The sequence below is a fragment of the Mesoplodon bidens genome, assembly GCF_964165515.1.
Source record: "Mesoplodon bidens genome assembly, chromosome: 5".
Taxonomy (NCBI): domain Eukaryota; kingdom Metazoa; phylum Chordata; class Mammalia; order Artiodactyla; family Ziphiidae; genus Mesoplodon; species Mesoplodon bidens.
Genome location: NC_138161.1, coordinates 31,576,378 through 31,593,581, shown reverse-complemented (window position 1 = coordinate 31,593,581; position 17,204 = coordinate 31,576,378). Strand labels below are relative to the sequence as shown.

At 34.7% G+C, this 17,204-nt stretch overlaps 1 protein-coding gene across 4 annotated transcripts in view; it reads right to left on the bottom strand.

The window, feature by feature from the left end:
* Positions 1-17,204, bottom strand: part of ROBO2 (roundabout guidance receptor 2) — a gene marked incomplete at its 3' end in the record, with an annotated part of 586,970 nt that overhangs the window by 25,507 nt on the left and 544,259 nt on the right. For all 4 annotated transcript variants that reach the window (XM_081235996.1, XM_081235997.1, XM_081235998.1 and 1 more), the window contains exons 21-23: positions 16,104-16,385; positions 10,607-10,763; positions 2,299-2,559 (exon numbers count right to left, since the gene is read on the bottom strand). In XM_081235996.1, the coding sequence (XP_081092122.1) occupies positions 2,299-2,559; positions 10,607-10,763; positions 16,104-16,385 (700 nt within the window). The remainder of the gene's footprint in view (positions 1-2,298; positions 2,560-10,606; positions 10,764-16,103; positions 16,386-17,204) is intronic.

Genomic DNA, 17,204 nt, shown 5'->3' with positions numbered 1-17,204 from the left:
GTTGGATGAACAGAAGCATACTCAGAGAGAGAAGCAGGGTGTGCTCAGTGGGTACTTGGGGCAGGTGGACAAGAGCTAGTTTGTTCACTCATTCAGCAAGTGTCTATGGAGCACTCACTAAGTGGGGCTCTAAGAGTGGAAAGACAGCAATAAACAACTCAGGTGAAAACCCAAGCCTTCTGAATAATCACAGCTATAACATGGCTAGATAATTTACTAAGTACTATACAAGTGTAAACTCATTTAATTCTCCCCAAAAACAATGGTGTGAAATAAAGAATTTGACCTTGCCCAAAGAGAAGTTAGACTTTTGCCTTGTCCTCCTGAGAGGTAATCTCTAAGCTCTAGAACATCCTATCTGATAAAATGTCTTTACTTGGAGGCCAGAGGCTCCTCCAGAAAGTCTAACTATATGATTTATGGAGGGAACTTTGAGTCACAGGATATCAGCTCACCTTCTGGCAGGGCCATAGACCCTGGTCAGCCATGCAGATAGTTAACCACATCTATGTGACAGACCCCCAATAAAGACTCCGAAACTCAAGGCTCATGTGAGTTTCCCTGGTTGACCCATATTGTCACACTACGTTGCTGAGAAATTATGATTTTCACTACTCCACTGGGAGAGGACAAATGGAAGATCCGTCTTTGGAATTTCCTAACCTTTCTCCCACGCATTTCTTCCCTTGGTTGATTTAAATCTGTATCTTTTCACTATAATAAGCTATAACTTCAAGTATAATAACTTTCAGTGGGTTCTGTGGCTCCTTCTAGTGATTCTTGAACCTGGGGGTAGACTTGGGGACTCTCCAAACTTGTACATAGTGTCGGAAGTGAGGGTGGTCTTGGGGGGACTGCCCTCTCACTTTGTAGATGAGTCAATTCCTATTACCATTATCATTTTACAAATGGGGGACCATGGCACAGAAGTGTTAAGCGAGTTGCCCATTGTCATACAGCTAGTAAGGAGTGGCAGTGGAAGTGGTCCAGCCTTGGTTGACCCTAGTCAAATCCCAGACCAAGCAATCAGAATATCTGGGGTTGGGGCCTATGCATCCAGGTTATCCAGATGATTCCAAAACGCAGGCAGCGTTGAGAACCTCCAAGCTAGAATCTGTGCTTTAAAGGACTAATATGCAGGGCTTCATTTAATTAACTTGAAAGAAATCTTCTGGATCTTAAAGCAGCTGGCTTCAACTTCAATAGTTGTACTTTATAAAGCAGACTGATGCAAAAGAATACTGTTTAACAGTAAGATGTCTTTGACCTTTGGAAAAAAATCTGATGATTGAGAAAATGTTCAAGAACCTCTGGTTCTAAAAAAAGAACCTATGTTTGTAATAAGCTTTCAAGGATATTCCTGGTTTGAGTATCTCTTTGTATATTTAGTTGTATTTTTAAAACACATAGTTCATTAACACTGAGAATAAGGCATCTCATTATCAGCTTATCCCAGTAGCTAAAACTACCCAAAAAGAAGCTAAGGCTCTTTCATAAAACTTTAACTTCAAGCACAGGACGTAAATCAACATAAGATAATCAGAGGTATGTTACTGAGATTCCATTTTCAGGAGTCAAACTTATATGTTACTGTTTGGGAGAAGGGAGAGAAAATAAGAAAAAATAACTGCACAGAATTGTGAGAGTCGGTTCCACTTGTATTCCTGTCATATTTTTCACAGGATACATCAGCAGACTGCCATCTCTACCTTATGAAAGTTTATGAATCAATGAGAAAAAAAGGAATTTGGGATTTGTAATTTATTCTAGGGGCTTTTTTTGTGTGTGTGCATTTACTGTTACTAACATCGTTGTTCTTTTCTGTCTTATTTAGTTCAGCCCAGAGAAGGTCTTTTAACAACTGACACTGACCATATGTGATTTGCAGAAGCTTACATTTACATATTCACAACCACATACAGAATTAATCACAGACACTTTGAAGAATCTAAAAAGAGTCCTTCATTATGGTGTTGGAAGTGAGTTCAAGGATAAGCTAATTGAAGCTAAACTGTAAATTAGAAAAGATGCTGGTGTAGCCAAAAGTACTTGAGTCTGAAACTCAGCAGATCTGAATTCTTGCTCCAGCTCACTCTAATTAGTTGTGTGACTTTGGTCAAATTATTTAACATTTCTTCAGTCAATTTCCTTATCTGGATGATGAACGAGTTGTACAAAAGCATTTCTAACCCCAGCTGTAGAGTTCAATGAGACTCTCTTGTGAATTTAATGTGAAAGAATGTTTCCTCTATCCATGTGTTGAAAGCATGGGTCCCCCGACCTCATGAGGATATTTACCATGTTTGCTTTGCTATATCAAACTGATAGGCCCTTGTCAACTCATCCAGGTGAGCCTGCAGCATGGGCTGCATCTCTTCCCGTGGGGAGGGAGTTAGAGTTGCAGTGGACTGCTGTCCAAAGGAAATAGCAGGGGAAGAAGCCACGCCTCGGACAGGAGGTGTTGGGACACGATCATCATCTTCTTCCAGTTCATCTTCCATACCCTGGTGTAAATAAGTTTGTACTGGTAATGGTGGGCACCAGCTATCACTGTCATAGCTGAAATTAAATGAGGAAAAAAAGCACATTAACACTTAGGCACGCACACGCACACACACACACACACACACAATTACACTGGCAATGAATGGCAACCACAGTAGCATCTAAAATGTTCTCCCAGTAATTCCTCCTGATTTCTGGTTGTTGGCACTATTATAGTAAATCACTTGGCTGTTATCTAATTTCTAATCATAAGTACATCAGTTATCTCAAGATCTCAATTTATTCTTAAAAGATCTTTTTAGCTAATTGTTACCCCGACAGTTACAAAAGGCAATAACTTCCCAACAAAGTTACCCACGTGGAAAAACCAAATTGCCAGTTAAAGACAATTAATGAATTTAGTGCTTGTAGATTTAACCACTTTCTTCTCTTCTTCATCCTTGTGCACCAACAGAATATGCCAATATTCATCTAAGAAGTGTTTGATAATTTTATTTACTATTATTCTAGATCTATGCCAACCTTTCATTCTGTATGACATGTCAATCATTAAGACTTTGTGCTACAAAATGTATTCAATAACCTTTAAACTGTCTTAATTTTCTTATTTTTTTCATTAGAAACTGATGTCTCCTTGTATCTCAACATCTCAAATCTATAGAAACAGAAGTTTAAAACCTAATCCTATAAAATATATATTAAAAAGAAAAACAGCAATTTTAAAAACAGCATGTTTTAGGGATTCTGGTGAGGGAACATAGAAAATTAATCCAAAATATTTTAATTGTGACACAAAATCAGTAGCATTTTTATTTACACCTTCTCTGTAGTGCTATTATTTTCTTAAATCAAATAGATCCCAATGTACTTTTTTTTTTTCTTTTTGCGGTATGTGGGCCTCTCACTGCTGTGGCCTCTCCCGTTGCGGAGCACAGGCTCCGGCCGCGCAGGCCCAGCGGCCATGGCTCACGGGCCCAGCCGCTCCGCGGCATATGGGATCCTCCCAGACCGGGGCACGAACCCGTATCCCCTGCATCGGCAGGCGGACTCTCAACCACTGCGCCACCAGGGAGGCCCCCAATGTACTTTTAAAAGGAGACAAGGATAAGATAAGCAATTTTATTAGATGTAATTGTCCTATAAATTCAACCTCTTAAATATCTCCCAAGTCTTTATTCTACACTTCACCTCTACTCCCACAATCACAGATCAATCTCCTTCTGAGGTGAACCAGCCTATTAGCTTTCCTAGTCTCTTGGAATATCAACATTATCCTTTCTATATCTTCCATACAGGCAATCGCATTATATTTCTAAAATCTTCATTCACATCACACCTATGTTTAAATTATTAGTGATATTGCTAATGTAAGAAAAAGTTCAAACCCATTAGCAAGAACTAAAAGATACTTCCCCATCTCATCAGCCTATTATTCTAGCTTAATTTCCCATTATTTCCCCAACACCAGCCTACTCTATGTTTTTTTCATCTCTGGGTCTGTATATGACTACTCTCAAATCACGTGACTGTGAGCTCCTTCTTCTCCTTCAAGGTTCAAGTCAAATGTCCTCAGTTTCATGGGCCTTCTCTGGTCCCACCATATGGAACTGATTACAACTCCATAATACTTATACTGTGCACTCCCCATGTTATACTGGAGTTATTTGTCTCACGTCTCTTTTTCCCCACTATTCTATGAGATCCTTAACTGGAGAACTCTGTAATTCTCCACTTTGCATTTCTAGCACCTATTACAGTATCTAGCATATAGAAGGTTTCTATTAAAGAAACTGAAAATAGAATGAATATTACAAATATATATATCTAGTCTTAATGTCCCTTATAAAACACTAATTTGTAAATGTCCAGATGATTCTTGAATAGTTTTACTTGAGTGTCTTTCCAATTATCCTGTTTAAAAATGAATTTGTCAAAAAGCCTACACATGGATGTTTATAGCAGCTTTGTTTATAATTAGTGAAACTTCAAAGCAACAAAGATGTCTTTCAGTAGGTGAATGAGTAAATAACTCGTGGCATATCCAGATAATGGAATATTATTCAGTGCTAAAAAGAAATGCACTATCAAGCCATGATAAGACATGGAGGAATCTTAAATGCATATTACCCAAGTGAAAGAAGCCAACATGAAAAGGCTACAGTAGAACTCAGCTTTCTAACTGGTAAGAGCTGGCAAATAAAGAAGGTTGGTTATGGATGAGGCAGGAGAGGTGAGTATGTGCTAGATCATGAAGGGCTTCATCAGCCCCGAGAAAGAGTTTGGAATTTTGCCTGTGGGTGATGGATAGTCACTGAGAGGTTTTATACAGAGTGTGATGACATCTCTGGCTGTTGAATTTTCATCTCTTATTGAGGGTACCTGAATAATCTTCTACCTTGATGAGTTGCAAACTGATTACTTTGTTTCAGAAGCCCTGTATAATCTGATAGGAATATCTCCTCTGAAATGTCTTTTACATTTTAGTATCAGGCACACTTTAGTGTGTTACAAATAACCACTTTTATATATTAGAAAATATCAACGGTTAAACTTGTATTCCCATTTCTTGACTGTATAAGTACCAGTATGACCCGAAAAAAATATATTGCTCTAAAACGATGGCATTTTTAATGTTTTTTATGTTGGAGATCACAGTTAGATTTCATTTGAAGATAAGAGTCTGGGGTGTAAAGGTTCATAACCCACTATCCCAGTTGGATTTATTGCTTTTAATTTTCCCCATCTTCTAATCAATCTTGCACATCACTTACACTTTCTGTCTATGGAAATATCAGAACTCTTGGAATAAAACATTCACTTCACTTTACTCTGTTCTGTCCATTAAATGTGTCAAAGCCTCAACCTACCTTTTCAGATGTTTTCTTCAGTTTCTCAACAAGAATCTCCTGCTCAAAAGAAATTGGTTTGTTTCCTCCTTTCTTTGTACTTTTCCATCCTGTTGCATTAGTTTAAAGAATTCAACTTATTTCAAATAAGCTAGACTCCTCCAATTTCACCTAGCTTACTCTTACAAATCCTTCAAGCTACAGGCTAAATCCCATATCTTTTATAAAGATTTCCCTGATGAGGCCAAGTAGTACTGATCTATTACTCTTCTGAACTTGCGCTGATAATATTTTTGCACATTTACTTGAAAATTGATTATACACTGTCTTCTGCCATTTCCAATGTTGATTTCTGTAACTGTTGTCCAATTTATTTTAGTATTTAACCTTTCACATGTTAATAGTATTTTTCCTCAAGTGGATTTAAGCTACATTAACATAATGACATTGAACTATTCCTGTTTGGCCACATCTGATGTAATACCTTAAAAATAGTACATGATAAGCATATTTATTGATTAGAAATGAAAACTCACAAACTGCTTCATTATTAAGAATGCTTAGGTTTCTCTTCTTAACTTACTTAGCTTTAAATGCTATATTATTACGTCAAACAAAAATATGTATAAGTAGCCTATTTTTTTTTTAAAACTGCCCATTTTCAATATGGAATATGTATCCTGTTATACTCATCAATAGTTACAATTAATTTTATTTCATAAACTTGTTACAAAATAGCACAATTTTATTCTATAAACTAGTACATGTACTTTCCTTGCTTACATAGACTACTGTCAGGAATGTCCTACCTTTGAACAAAGAAAGAACATTTATATATTCAATCTTTCAAATGGAAGTAGGCAATTATCTCCTAAAATTTCCCTACTTCATAAGTAGTAAACAATTCTTACTTCAAATAATTTAAAGGAAACACACATATGGAATGAAAATACATACAGAACATAAGAAAATGAGTAAGTAATGGTACATATATCATGTGTTAAGGTAACATAAAAAATTGTAATTAGTTTTACTCAACTCATTTTTTTATTATTCAAATACCATCAGGCAAAGAAGAGTCTACCATATAAATATGAGTTTTAACATTATACAATTACATTGCATAATGTACTAAATGACTAAAAAAAATATTCTAATTGCTATTCCATTTAACTAGAATGGGTGTTTATCATCAATTCTTCCAAGTCTTTTCTACAAAGATAATCTAGAAGAGTAGTGAGCAAACTCTGTCCCCCTGTGGAACATAAGCAGAACTAAGAAAAATCCATGGATTCATCTCAGTCGTTTGTGCAAGAAGTGGAAAATAGAAAGAGGGGGATAAAAGGAAGTCTAGGTGAAGAACATGCGAGAACAGGTTAAAGAAATGTGGGATACAGTGCAAATCACACGATGGGGAGAATTGTGCATCACCTGTGAGGTATTCATGTCTTAATTCATTCCAGAACAACAGATACTTAGGTTTTGTGCAGTTTCTGAAGAAGGGCAAGAAAGTAATAGATGACTCTATGAATGTTATGAAAAGCATAGTTCCGGTTTTAGAGTTTCCTTCATATTTACAGATGTATATCTTATTTGAGTGACGAAAATTCGACTTTTTCTTGTAGTAACCTAAAATAGACTGTGAAAACGATTCTAATGCCAATCCAAAGGTCTTTTGGCCAACCTTTCCTAGAGAAGCTTTTGTTCTTTGACTTACTGTCAGTGAAATATGAGGCATCATATTATCTGTCTTGCCTGGTGAATAATGAGCAGGATGACAACAAATCAATGTTGCATGTGAACTAACTTGTGAAAGGCCAGATACAAACACCAAACTACTAATAAAAATACAATAAAGTTCAACAACCATGAAAGCCTGCCAATTTCTAATTACAATAGCAAAACAAAGCATTGGTTTTCTATTGAATTACTACTGAATTCTTCCTAGCATCATATGATTACATTAAAATACATTATATTTATAGCTAAGAACATACATTTTGATACATTTTTGTCTAGCTGAGAGAGGCATATTGATGAGAGAGAACATTTACCATTGTTGATATAGTACTGAATTAACAAATCATTGTCTATTAGGACAATGATTAGATAACTTTTGATATTTAGTATTGTGGGAGGAAAATGGCTCAAGGAAGGCTAAGAAAGAAAATTGATGATATCTAAGTTCTTAGAAACAATATTAAACATTGTAATAAAAAGCAAAAGACAATCTTTTCAAGATTGTGATTATTCTGGGTTAGATACATTTCTAAAATCTATCCCTCTCTCTCCATCCTGCTGCCATTGCCTTATTTTATTCTCTTATCATTTTCATGGTATTGGCCATTCTCCTGCAATATCCCATACATCATCTACCTGCCCTAGCCTCATGTCCTCCAATCCATCTTCTGTACCCAAAGATCAGAATTCCTATAAGACATACAAGACTTCACAACTGGCCTCACGACACCTTCTCAAATTATCTTCTATCTTGTGCATGTTTCAAGCTCAACAAACCTCATATGGCAGAAAGATATAGACAAGTAACTAGAATGCAATGTGATGAGTATTACAATAGAGAAGTAAGTTTAAGGAATAATGACAAATAAAGGAAAGGTAAGTAACCTTAACTAGAATAGGGTGGGGTTTCAAAGGAAGAGTAGGAAGTACCTAAGGAAAACTAATGGGACTATTCCTTTTTTTTCCTCATCTTTCATTTTATTTCTATTTTTTGGCTTTGGCTAGGAAAATTTCTCTCCATCTGCACGGCAAATAGTGACATTAGTAATATTTTGTTGTACTCATTGGTTAGAAATCTATTCTGATGTGGAGATTACTTTATGTTAGGGACTACTTCTCATTATCTTTGTCCTTTTTGCTTCTGGCTCAGAGTCTGGCACCCAATAGACACCCAACTCTGGGTACTATAATTTGTGAATAAGTGATTCAAGATTCACCTCAGAATTCAACTTCTATAGGCCTGCCCCAGCCTTATCTGGCCTACATGGTTATCCCTTTCTGTATGCAAGTTGTTATTTTGTACATATTGCTTAGCTAGGGTTTGCCATACAAAATAGTGTGTGTGTGTGTGTGTGTGTGTGTGTGTGTGTGTGTGTGGTTTCTGGTCTCTACCTCTGAATTCTGTGAGTTTCCTAAATCAGGGATCAGATCCTCCTTATTAATTGTGTTTTTGTTTCTTTCATCTCTTTTGCTTTCCTTTCTGGCACTGGGCTTAACAGTTCTTATGTACTTAAAAAAAAAAAGTATGTTGAATAAGTTCTCTATTACGATATACTAAAACAACAAAAACAAAATCTACATATCACCATAAGAAGTACAATTGCTGAATCCTTGTTTGTTAGAAATAAAAATTATTAAAAACAGGTGACTTCTAAAGTTTTTTGTTGTTTATATTTCAAGAAAACTTTAAATTTGCATAAGTTTCAAATCAAGGCATATAAACAATTCTATAAAAGCTCAAAGTTAATATCATGAATAGCAGAGTATAAATATAGAAAATATTAAAAATATCTTTTCTCAGTATTATAAGGTTTTCACATTAGAAAATACAAAAATATTAATAAGATAACAAGAGATGGACAAAGTCATAATCATCTCAAATCTACTAATCAAAATTCCAAATTACCTACAATACTTATGTTATCTGAGTTCAAGACTTTATGTTTATAAATGTTTAACAACACTACTTTTCTCTCCCCGGTTTATAAGTTTTATTTTCTTATTTTCTAATTACGGCCTTTAAAATGTATTTTTCTAAGCCCTGTAATAATATTTTCTTGTGAAATACACACCTCTGTTCCCTGCTTCCCTGCCTAGGAATTGTGTGACACTAACATATTTTATTATTGATATGTATTACATAAGATCATGGGCAAAGTTTTGTTTTTAAAAAGGTCAGAGAAAGAAGGTATACTTTTAACTTCCTATTTCAGATGTGAACATTTTAACAAAAGTACAATAAAAATGACATGCATATATATGGGAACTACAATCTCACAAAAGCAAATGAAGCCCTTTGGAGGGAAAGAAAGATATAGAGAAAAAAATATGGAGGTATGCTTATTTATATATATGCATGCCCATCTATCTATTTGTGTATATAATGAATATATAGAGTATATGTGTATATATATATTAGGTAACTGAAAGAAAAAGCAAATGGAATCTTTTTTTGGAAGCAAATGTGATAAAGAAAGTTCTAGTTAGGAAAATTAATCTGGAGACCTCAAAGATAGCAGTTATGTAAGAAAAAAGGAGATGGAGAAAAAATTATAAGCATGTGCATGTGATGTTTATGTAAAACAAGATAGGAAATAAAACCATTATTTAAATAAACTGAGATATTTTAATACCTAAATACTTCCAAATAAAGGAAAACTTGGAATAAAAAACTGCCTCTATTCTGCATTTTTCAGTTTCAGTCAAAAGCAATGGGCGACCTGGAAATTGTGAGGAAGACAGAGCACTTAGAATTACTAAAATAGAAAAAGAGACTATGTTTCTTCTGACGAGCTATTTTTTCTTTTGGATTAAAAAATAAACAGTATCAATGTCTTTCTACTTCAAAATCAATTAACACTTAAACTAACAGAGGAAAACAAACTAATTCTTGTGAGATGTTTGGGAAAGAATAACGAAGCTGGTCACAATTTAAAACTCTTAAAGGAAAATTTCTAACTTAAAAGGTTTTGTTACAGAGTGTGCATTGGCTTGAACCCCCTTTATTGTTCGGACCCCTAAATTCCCAGCAAAGCTGATGAATAAAGTCCTACCCACTGTCCAGATCCTTACAATTATCCCATTGTGATGGAGCTCAACAGTGGGCGCCCTGCTACGGCCAGACATCAAGTCATTAGAGAAATACAAGGGATGATGAAGAAGGTTATTTTAATTTCCTTTTCAGCCCTTCTCAGGAGTGCCTCTTTAGTTCACAGAGCTCTGGGTTACTTGCTTTCAAACTAACAAGCAATATTATAAATGGAGGCTGCATTATCATGATTGCAGACAATCTAAGGCACTTGATGGCCAAGGATTCTACGTCCTCAATATGTGCTGTGTTGTATTTATCAGCTAAAAATATATAGATGGGGCAAACAATAAAAGGGGGGGGGGCAATGAACAGGTTGGGAAGGCGGCAGGGAAAACAGGAAGATGACACAGTATCAAGACAAAAATGCATAACAGAGAAAGGAGGATAGCCCTGGGCATTTTGCTGGTGTGTGAGATATTTTTACCCATTTTCTTGCAGTTCCACTGCATAGTGTTCCAGCTCTGTACCAGGAAGGGGCTGGACTGGGGGAGGAGGTAGCGGAACATTGGCCCAGGTTGATCCATTGTTTTTCTGTGCTTTAGAAGAGTTTTTATTTTTCTTCTTTTTTCCACCTTTCCCACCTGAAAATAATAATACATTTATTCAGACATAGTGAATATCACAAGAAACAGAGTATATCAGACAGGAAGATGTATTTATGTTTTCAAAACACCAGAATCAGTATGTTACAGCTGTTAAAAGCAATAAACAATGAAATGATATAATAAGAAAAACATTTTTATAAATCACTCAAAATGATATTGTTTCTTTCACAATGCATTAACTGCAGAGTTGAATAAACCAAAAACATGGCTGCGGTAGCAAAAGCTAATTTATTGATTTATTCACGTTTGCTGCCTCCACATTTTCATTGTTAGATGAAATAATGGGCCATAACAAATTCTTTCAAATGTCAGATTTTAGTGCGTTTATAATGCTCTTTTGCATAATCTGTCTCAGTGGAAAATGCAGTATCTAAGGATACAGGCTAAACTTTTCCATTAGAATTTACTCAATTTAATTAATCCAGGAGAGTAACAGTTTTCTCTCAAAAGTAACTTATAAAAATCAATCAACTACAATCTGGAGGATACTTGTAAATCTTTCACAATGATATGTTTAATAGAATTTCTGACTAATGAATGGCACAATTATTTTTGCATATAGTGAGAGTAGTTCTCAGATGTCTAAGCATAACATTTCTTAAAATTCCAAATATGCGGGAAATTAATGGAAATATAGTAATCAGTTTCAGTATTCTCATAATACAAATGAATTCATGCACAAAATATGAGCAGAAAGTAGGTTGGCAGCATATAAGCCATATCTGGAATTACCAGAGCTTAATGAAATAGAGTTTAAAAAATATAAAAATATAAAAATATTTTAAAAAATATAAAAATATAGTTTTATCGTTTGTTCAATGAAGTATTTTTTACTCTGCCAAAATTAAGTACATCAAGTTTCTTCCTAAATGGACCACAGTTGGATGCAGAAATGTGTACTTCTTGAGCAGAATGACAAAAAATGTTTCAGGGGAACCTAAGTAACTTCTGTCACTTCCACTACAGTCAACAGCTCTATTTCCAAAAAAAGAATGGTATTGACCCCTTGAACTACATCTTTCTGGAACTAAAAGTTATGAGCATCAAATATTTGTAGCAGAGCTATCTAACAATAGAGATTATCACTGAAGTTTACCTCAACTCCTTTCTTCTACCAATTACTAACCTGCATCAGCCAATTCAGAAAATTATGGAATGTAATAATAACTTTGAGTGCCAGAAGGTGATGAAACTACTGAACTGGACATATACTCTATTGCCAATTATGGAATTATGTCTGTTTTCTAGGTAGTGTGCACATATACACACATATTTAAAAGAGCATCCCTGAAAACTGAGTGCTTTCACCTTTCCTTTCACTTTTTATCTTTGGCAGAAGAAGCATTAAGAGAAAGGAGAGCAGGTATCTTCTGTTTGAGGATAAGAGCTGGATCTCTGGGTTTGAAAACTAGTTTCTCACCTACTTGACAAGTTATTCATAGATATCACCTCAATTTCCATGCATGTAAAAAAATATAAAGTTACTATTTTGGGGGATTATTTTGAGTATTACAAGAGATAAGGCATATAAAGGGCTCAGAATGTATAGAATGTTCAATAAATGCCAGTCATTATCACACTCTCCCATCTCACCTGTCTCAAAGCAAACTCAAATCTACCTGTTTCCAAAGCCATTCCACACCCAACTCCTACCTCAATGAGGATCCCAGAAATAACCCGATTCTTAGAATAAAAATAATAAACCTGATTGAATTTAAGTCTGTAATTTTTGTGTTTAAGGTAGGTGAGCCTTAATTCTTTGTTTCTTGATCAAAACAATCATAAACAAGATTGTATCTTTCTCGATAGTATCAGAACTATGTCCCAATACATAAAAGAAGAATGGGTTGGGCGTGTGTTCTTCATAGCTTTTCCCTAGTTGTACCTCTTTTATCCTTTGTATATTTATATGTGTACTATGCTCATTTCACTTTTAGAAATGTTATATGATCACCACCAGAACTGAGTGATACAAATAGGGAAGTTTTTACATCTCCATTTTATAGATGAGAAAATAGAGGTTCTTTCTGAATTTGTGGTCCATATTCACACAGTAAGAGAACAAGCAATTTACAATGCAGCAGCTTTACTGGAAATTACAATTTCAGCAGCTCTGAACGCAGCTTTGTTGAAATCCTTGTCCAAGGTCAGGAAAGCCATTATCAACTTTTCCAAACAACTTACATAAAAATGTGCTGTGGAAGCAGAGGTGATTCATAGGGGGAATTTGTGAGGGTTTTCCATACAATGTCTACTTTCCCCTCTTTGGGGGAAATTTCTGCCTCTCATTGTGGGTACTTATGGTAAGACTATCAATCAACATGCTTTGTCTTCTCTAGAATGAGTTAAGAGGTGGGCTCTTAGCATAATAGTGGCATACGATATGAGCTAAGAAAATTAAATTCTCTATCTGAGATCTATATCTTGATCTAAGTGAACCCATTGTGTTGCTGTTTACTTGCAACCAAAGATCATCAAGCATTTTAAGGTGAGAACTGCCTGCATTATATTTTAGGGGAAAATATTTTGATGATTTGCAAACATATTTGACCCGTCCCTCTTCAACTGAAAATGTAAATATTTGGATTTATATTTACTTATGCTGAACAAATGATTTCTATGTAAAGAAAATTACAAAAATAGCTCATTTTAAAATTAAACTTATAGTCTATTTTTTTAAATGGCATATAAAAAGATTTAGTTATTACTACTGGCAGTGTGTTATATATGATGTATATATATAAAATTATGATTGCAGATACTATTTTGAAAAAATCTGAGTTTTATATTTTTTAATGATTGGCTTTTTTAAGAGAAGTGCTAAGAACTTATGTCTTTAATATATTATAAGAGTGTTTCAAACAGGGTGAGAAATTCATTCATATAACTCAGGAATGTCCAATTTTCTTTATTACTGTGATTATTTTAAATTTGTTTCATCACTGTGCACAAATTAAGAAAATCTTATAATATCAATATAATATGATCCAATATCCATAGGGAAGTTTGATCTTAAATCTAAGCTTTAGGAAACATACCTCTTATTATAAGCACAAAACAAACTCTAATATTAAACTCAATTTGACTAAACTAAGAAGAGAATAATCACGTCACTCTTACCCCCTAACGAATTCTTTCTATCACCGATTTAAGTAATTTTGTATTCAAATGTAGATGAAGTAGTTAATATAATTCATATACATATATATATAAATGCCACTCAGGAGACTAATGGATTCAAAAAAGCAATAAGCACTATTGTGAATCATGTTCTGCTTACAATTACTCAAAAGATAACTTTAAAAACTCAGTGGTAATCAAGATATACAGAATATTTAATAAGGAATTCACAGAAGGTCTTAAACAATCCTTGGCTTACAATATATAGATTAAAAAATATACATACATATATATATAAATATATACATATATATATATATATATATATATATATATATATATATATAGATTGAGACTTTGCATATCTTGAATGAAATAAGCCTAGGATAAAATTAATTTTTTAATTATTCAGTACAGTTGTGGGATTCCTCATAAATAAATGACAGTACAAATGACATATAAGGTTATTCAAAAAAATTCCCCTATATTATTAAGCCAGTTTAAATTCATAACAGATGTTTAAAATTTTCTGCATTCTACAATGTATCTAATTCTACCAATAGGTAAGAAGAGCAAATGACTCATTTTGGAGGGGAGAGAGAACATTAACATTTTCAGACTGAAAGGGTTTTATCTCTGAGGAAAAGTCATTTAGTAAATGTTAACCTAATGACATAAAATAATTAACTCTTTATGGTCTTGATGCCTCGTAGTCTGTGACATATCATAATACGCCATAATCTTTTATTAAGGAACTGAGGTTAAAACAAACTTCATAGAAATAAATAGTATATCATTAGTATGAAAAAAAGAAGCAAATAAGGTCATGGCATCAACTAGAAATGTGCGGATAAAGTCGTCAGTCATACACAACATACATGTTATGTTTGAAAGTTAGAATGTCTACTAGGACCTCCTCATTTTAGAGATGAGGATCCTTGGGCCTAGAGAAAATCACTGATATTCATTATGATAGGTATATATTTCTTTCCAGTAAAATGTGTTTTTCCCCACGTGTGCTATACCATACCTGCAGTACAGACTGTTAGTTCAGCTGATGTATCTTGAATATATATTAAAATTTACAGCACAAAAGAATTATCAGTAGGAAAGGTTAGGGGGTTTTTGGCAATTAAATGTAAAGAATAATGTCCCATATTAACATTCTTGTTTAGCATGGTATCAAGACCTTACTCTAAATAATATCATTCAATAGAATCCTATTACATAATATTTCGGAAAAATTGTCCAAATATAGGAAGTCACATCACCAGGCTCCTAATATTATGAACAATCTCCAAAATCATTTGCATTTTTGTTGAATTCATCTTTTGCTGTCCACACCATGGGGTTGACTTTCTTATAAGATCTTTTTTATTGTAAAGTTCTCTGGACTCTTAAGTAGGGTTCAAGGTAGATCAAACTCATCTGATCCTTAATAATTTGTATTTAGTAAAATGGTACTGAATACATCCTTGTACAATTAGTACATAAAGGGTGATGGTGAATTTTACTCCCTCCCCCAAATCATGATTTCACTAGGATAAACTGTTATTGTTATTTGAAAGATAAATGTCTGACAGTGAGTTGTGATCCAGGTACTTCTTCATGGTTGTTAGGAACACAGGTCATATGCTGGTGACAAACAAATAGTTCTCCTTACTGTGACGAGACCAACCTGAGAGACTGCCACTCCTCTCTGAGCTGTTGTGAGAGCTGGTGGTGCTGAAATCCTGTGACTGGTTGTGTGGCATTCTATTAGACAATCCCTCAGCCAATCGGTAGTCAGGGATGTAAAGTAAGGCTAAGGGTTAAAGGGCAGAGGTCATAGTGGCATCATGTGATTAGTTCACAGCACAAGCCCATGCAGAACATGCAGTTAGCAACTCAGAAGCAGATGTCATAGGACAGTGGAGGCATGTTTTGTCTACCTGCCTAATGGAAGTCAAGATGGACTACTGATCGCTATTGAAAAAAGAGCTAAAAGGATGAAACTGATTGGTGTTGGTGTGTGGTGATAGTGACGACGGTGGTGGTGGTGGGGATTGTGGAAGGTACTGAATACATGCCGGTATATTTTTTAGTTTAGGTAGTGAACCTGGTGATGAATCACTAAACTGAACAACAAATACTAATTTCTATCTCATGCAAAAATGATATGAAAATAACTCTTCAGGAAGTAAGGACTTGACATACCATTGTTACCTTTGTTCTGATCAGGTAGAGAATAACCAAATCCCATCAGATCTGTTTTTTGCTGAATTGAGCTTTTCCACTGTGGATCAGGCAGATCAACAGCCAATTCATGTATGCTATTGGAATGCAATATCTGTGTAGTGGCATATGGAGTAGCCTGTGTTATTTGGCTGGAACTGTTGTAAGTGGTTTTGGTCGTGAAGTCAATGCTGCTATAAATGGCTCCATCTGAGAGCATCGTTGCCGTTTTATCCCCTTGGCCTGGAACTGGTGGCAGCACATCTGTGGTGAACATAGGGAAATGAAACAATTTAATGATGCACAGGAAGCCCAAAACTATCAGGACTGAAGATGAAAAATAAATGTGTCATGCCACACGTTTGCATTTCAGCTGAGATGGGCTTCATGAGCCAACGAAGGGTAGATGATATACAACCATCACCAAGCTCTCAGCCTTGTGACAGGAAGGCCTACAGCTCGTCCTTCATGTCTCACTGGTTAACACACCCCTTCCCCCATTTTCTTCAACCATGAATGAGAACTTTGGTATATTTCACTATTAAAAAATGCTTTCAGATGCTCATTCTGTTTTAGAATCTATGAAATTGTTAGCTCTTTACTGAAGCAATGACAAAAGTGAATCTACAAATCATGGATAAAAGCATCTTTTTCCACTTTATCTCAAGAGACATGGAATATAACTGCTAAATAGATGCAAACATGTCCAAAATTATACTCTCCAAACTATGAGGCACTTTCTTCTGAAGTTTCAACTTGCTGTTTATCTGGGTTGATTTCACAGTTCCAGAAATGGAGTGTAACTAATGGTAGCAATTTATTTTTTCTTGGATAACAAAGGAACATTTTCATGAATAAGTCATTTTCACAATACAGCAGGATTTAACTATAGAAAAAGCAATGAGTGATCAGCGAGTTTAGTTTATGCTACCAAATCTTAGAAGTGGAGAATTATAGTTTCAAGTTGTAACACAACAAGTATAAAATTAAAATTTAGGAACAATACTGAATATCAATCGGTCCATTTATCACTTTGGTGTGCTAAATTATCTTTACATGATGCTTTTTATTTCAGAACTGCCA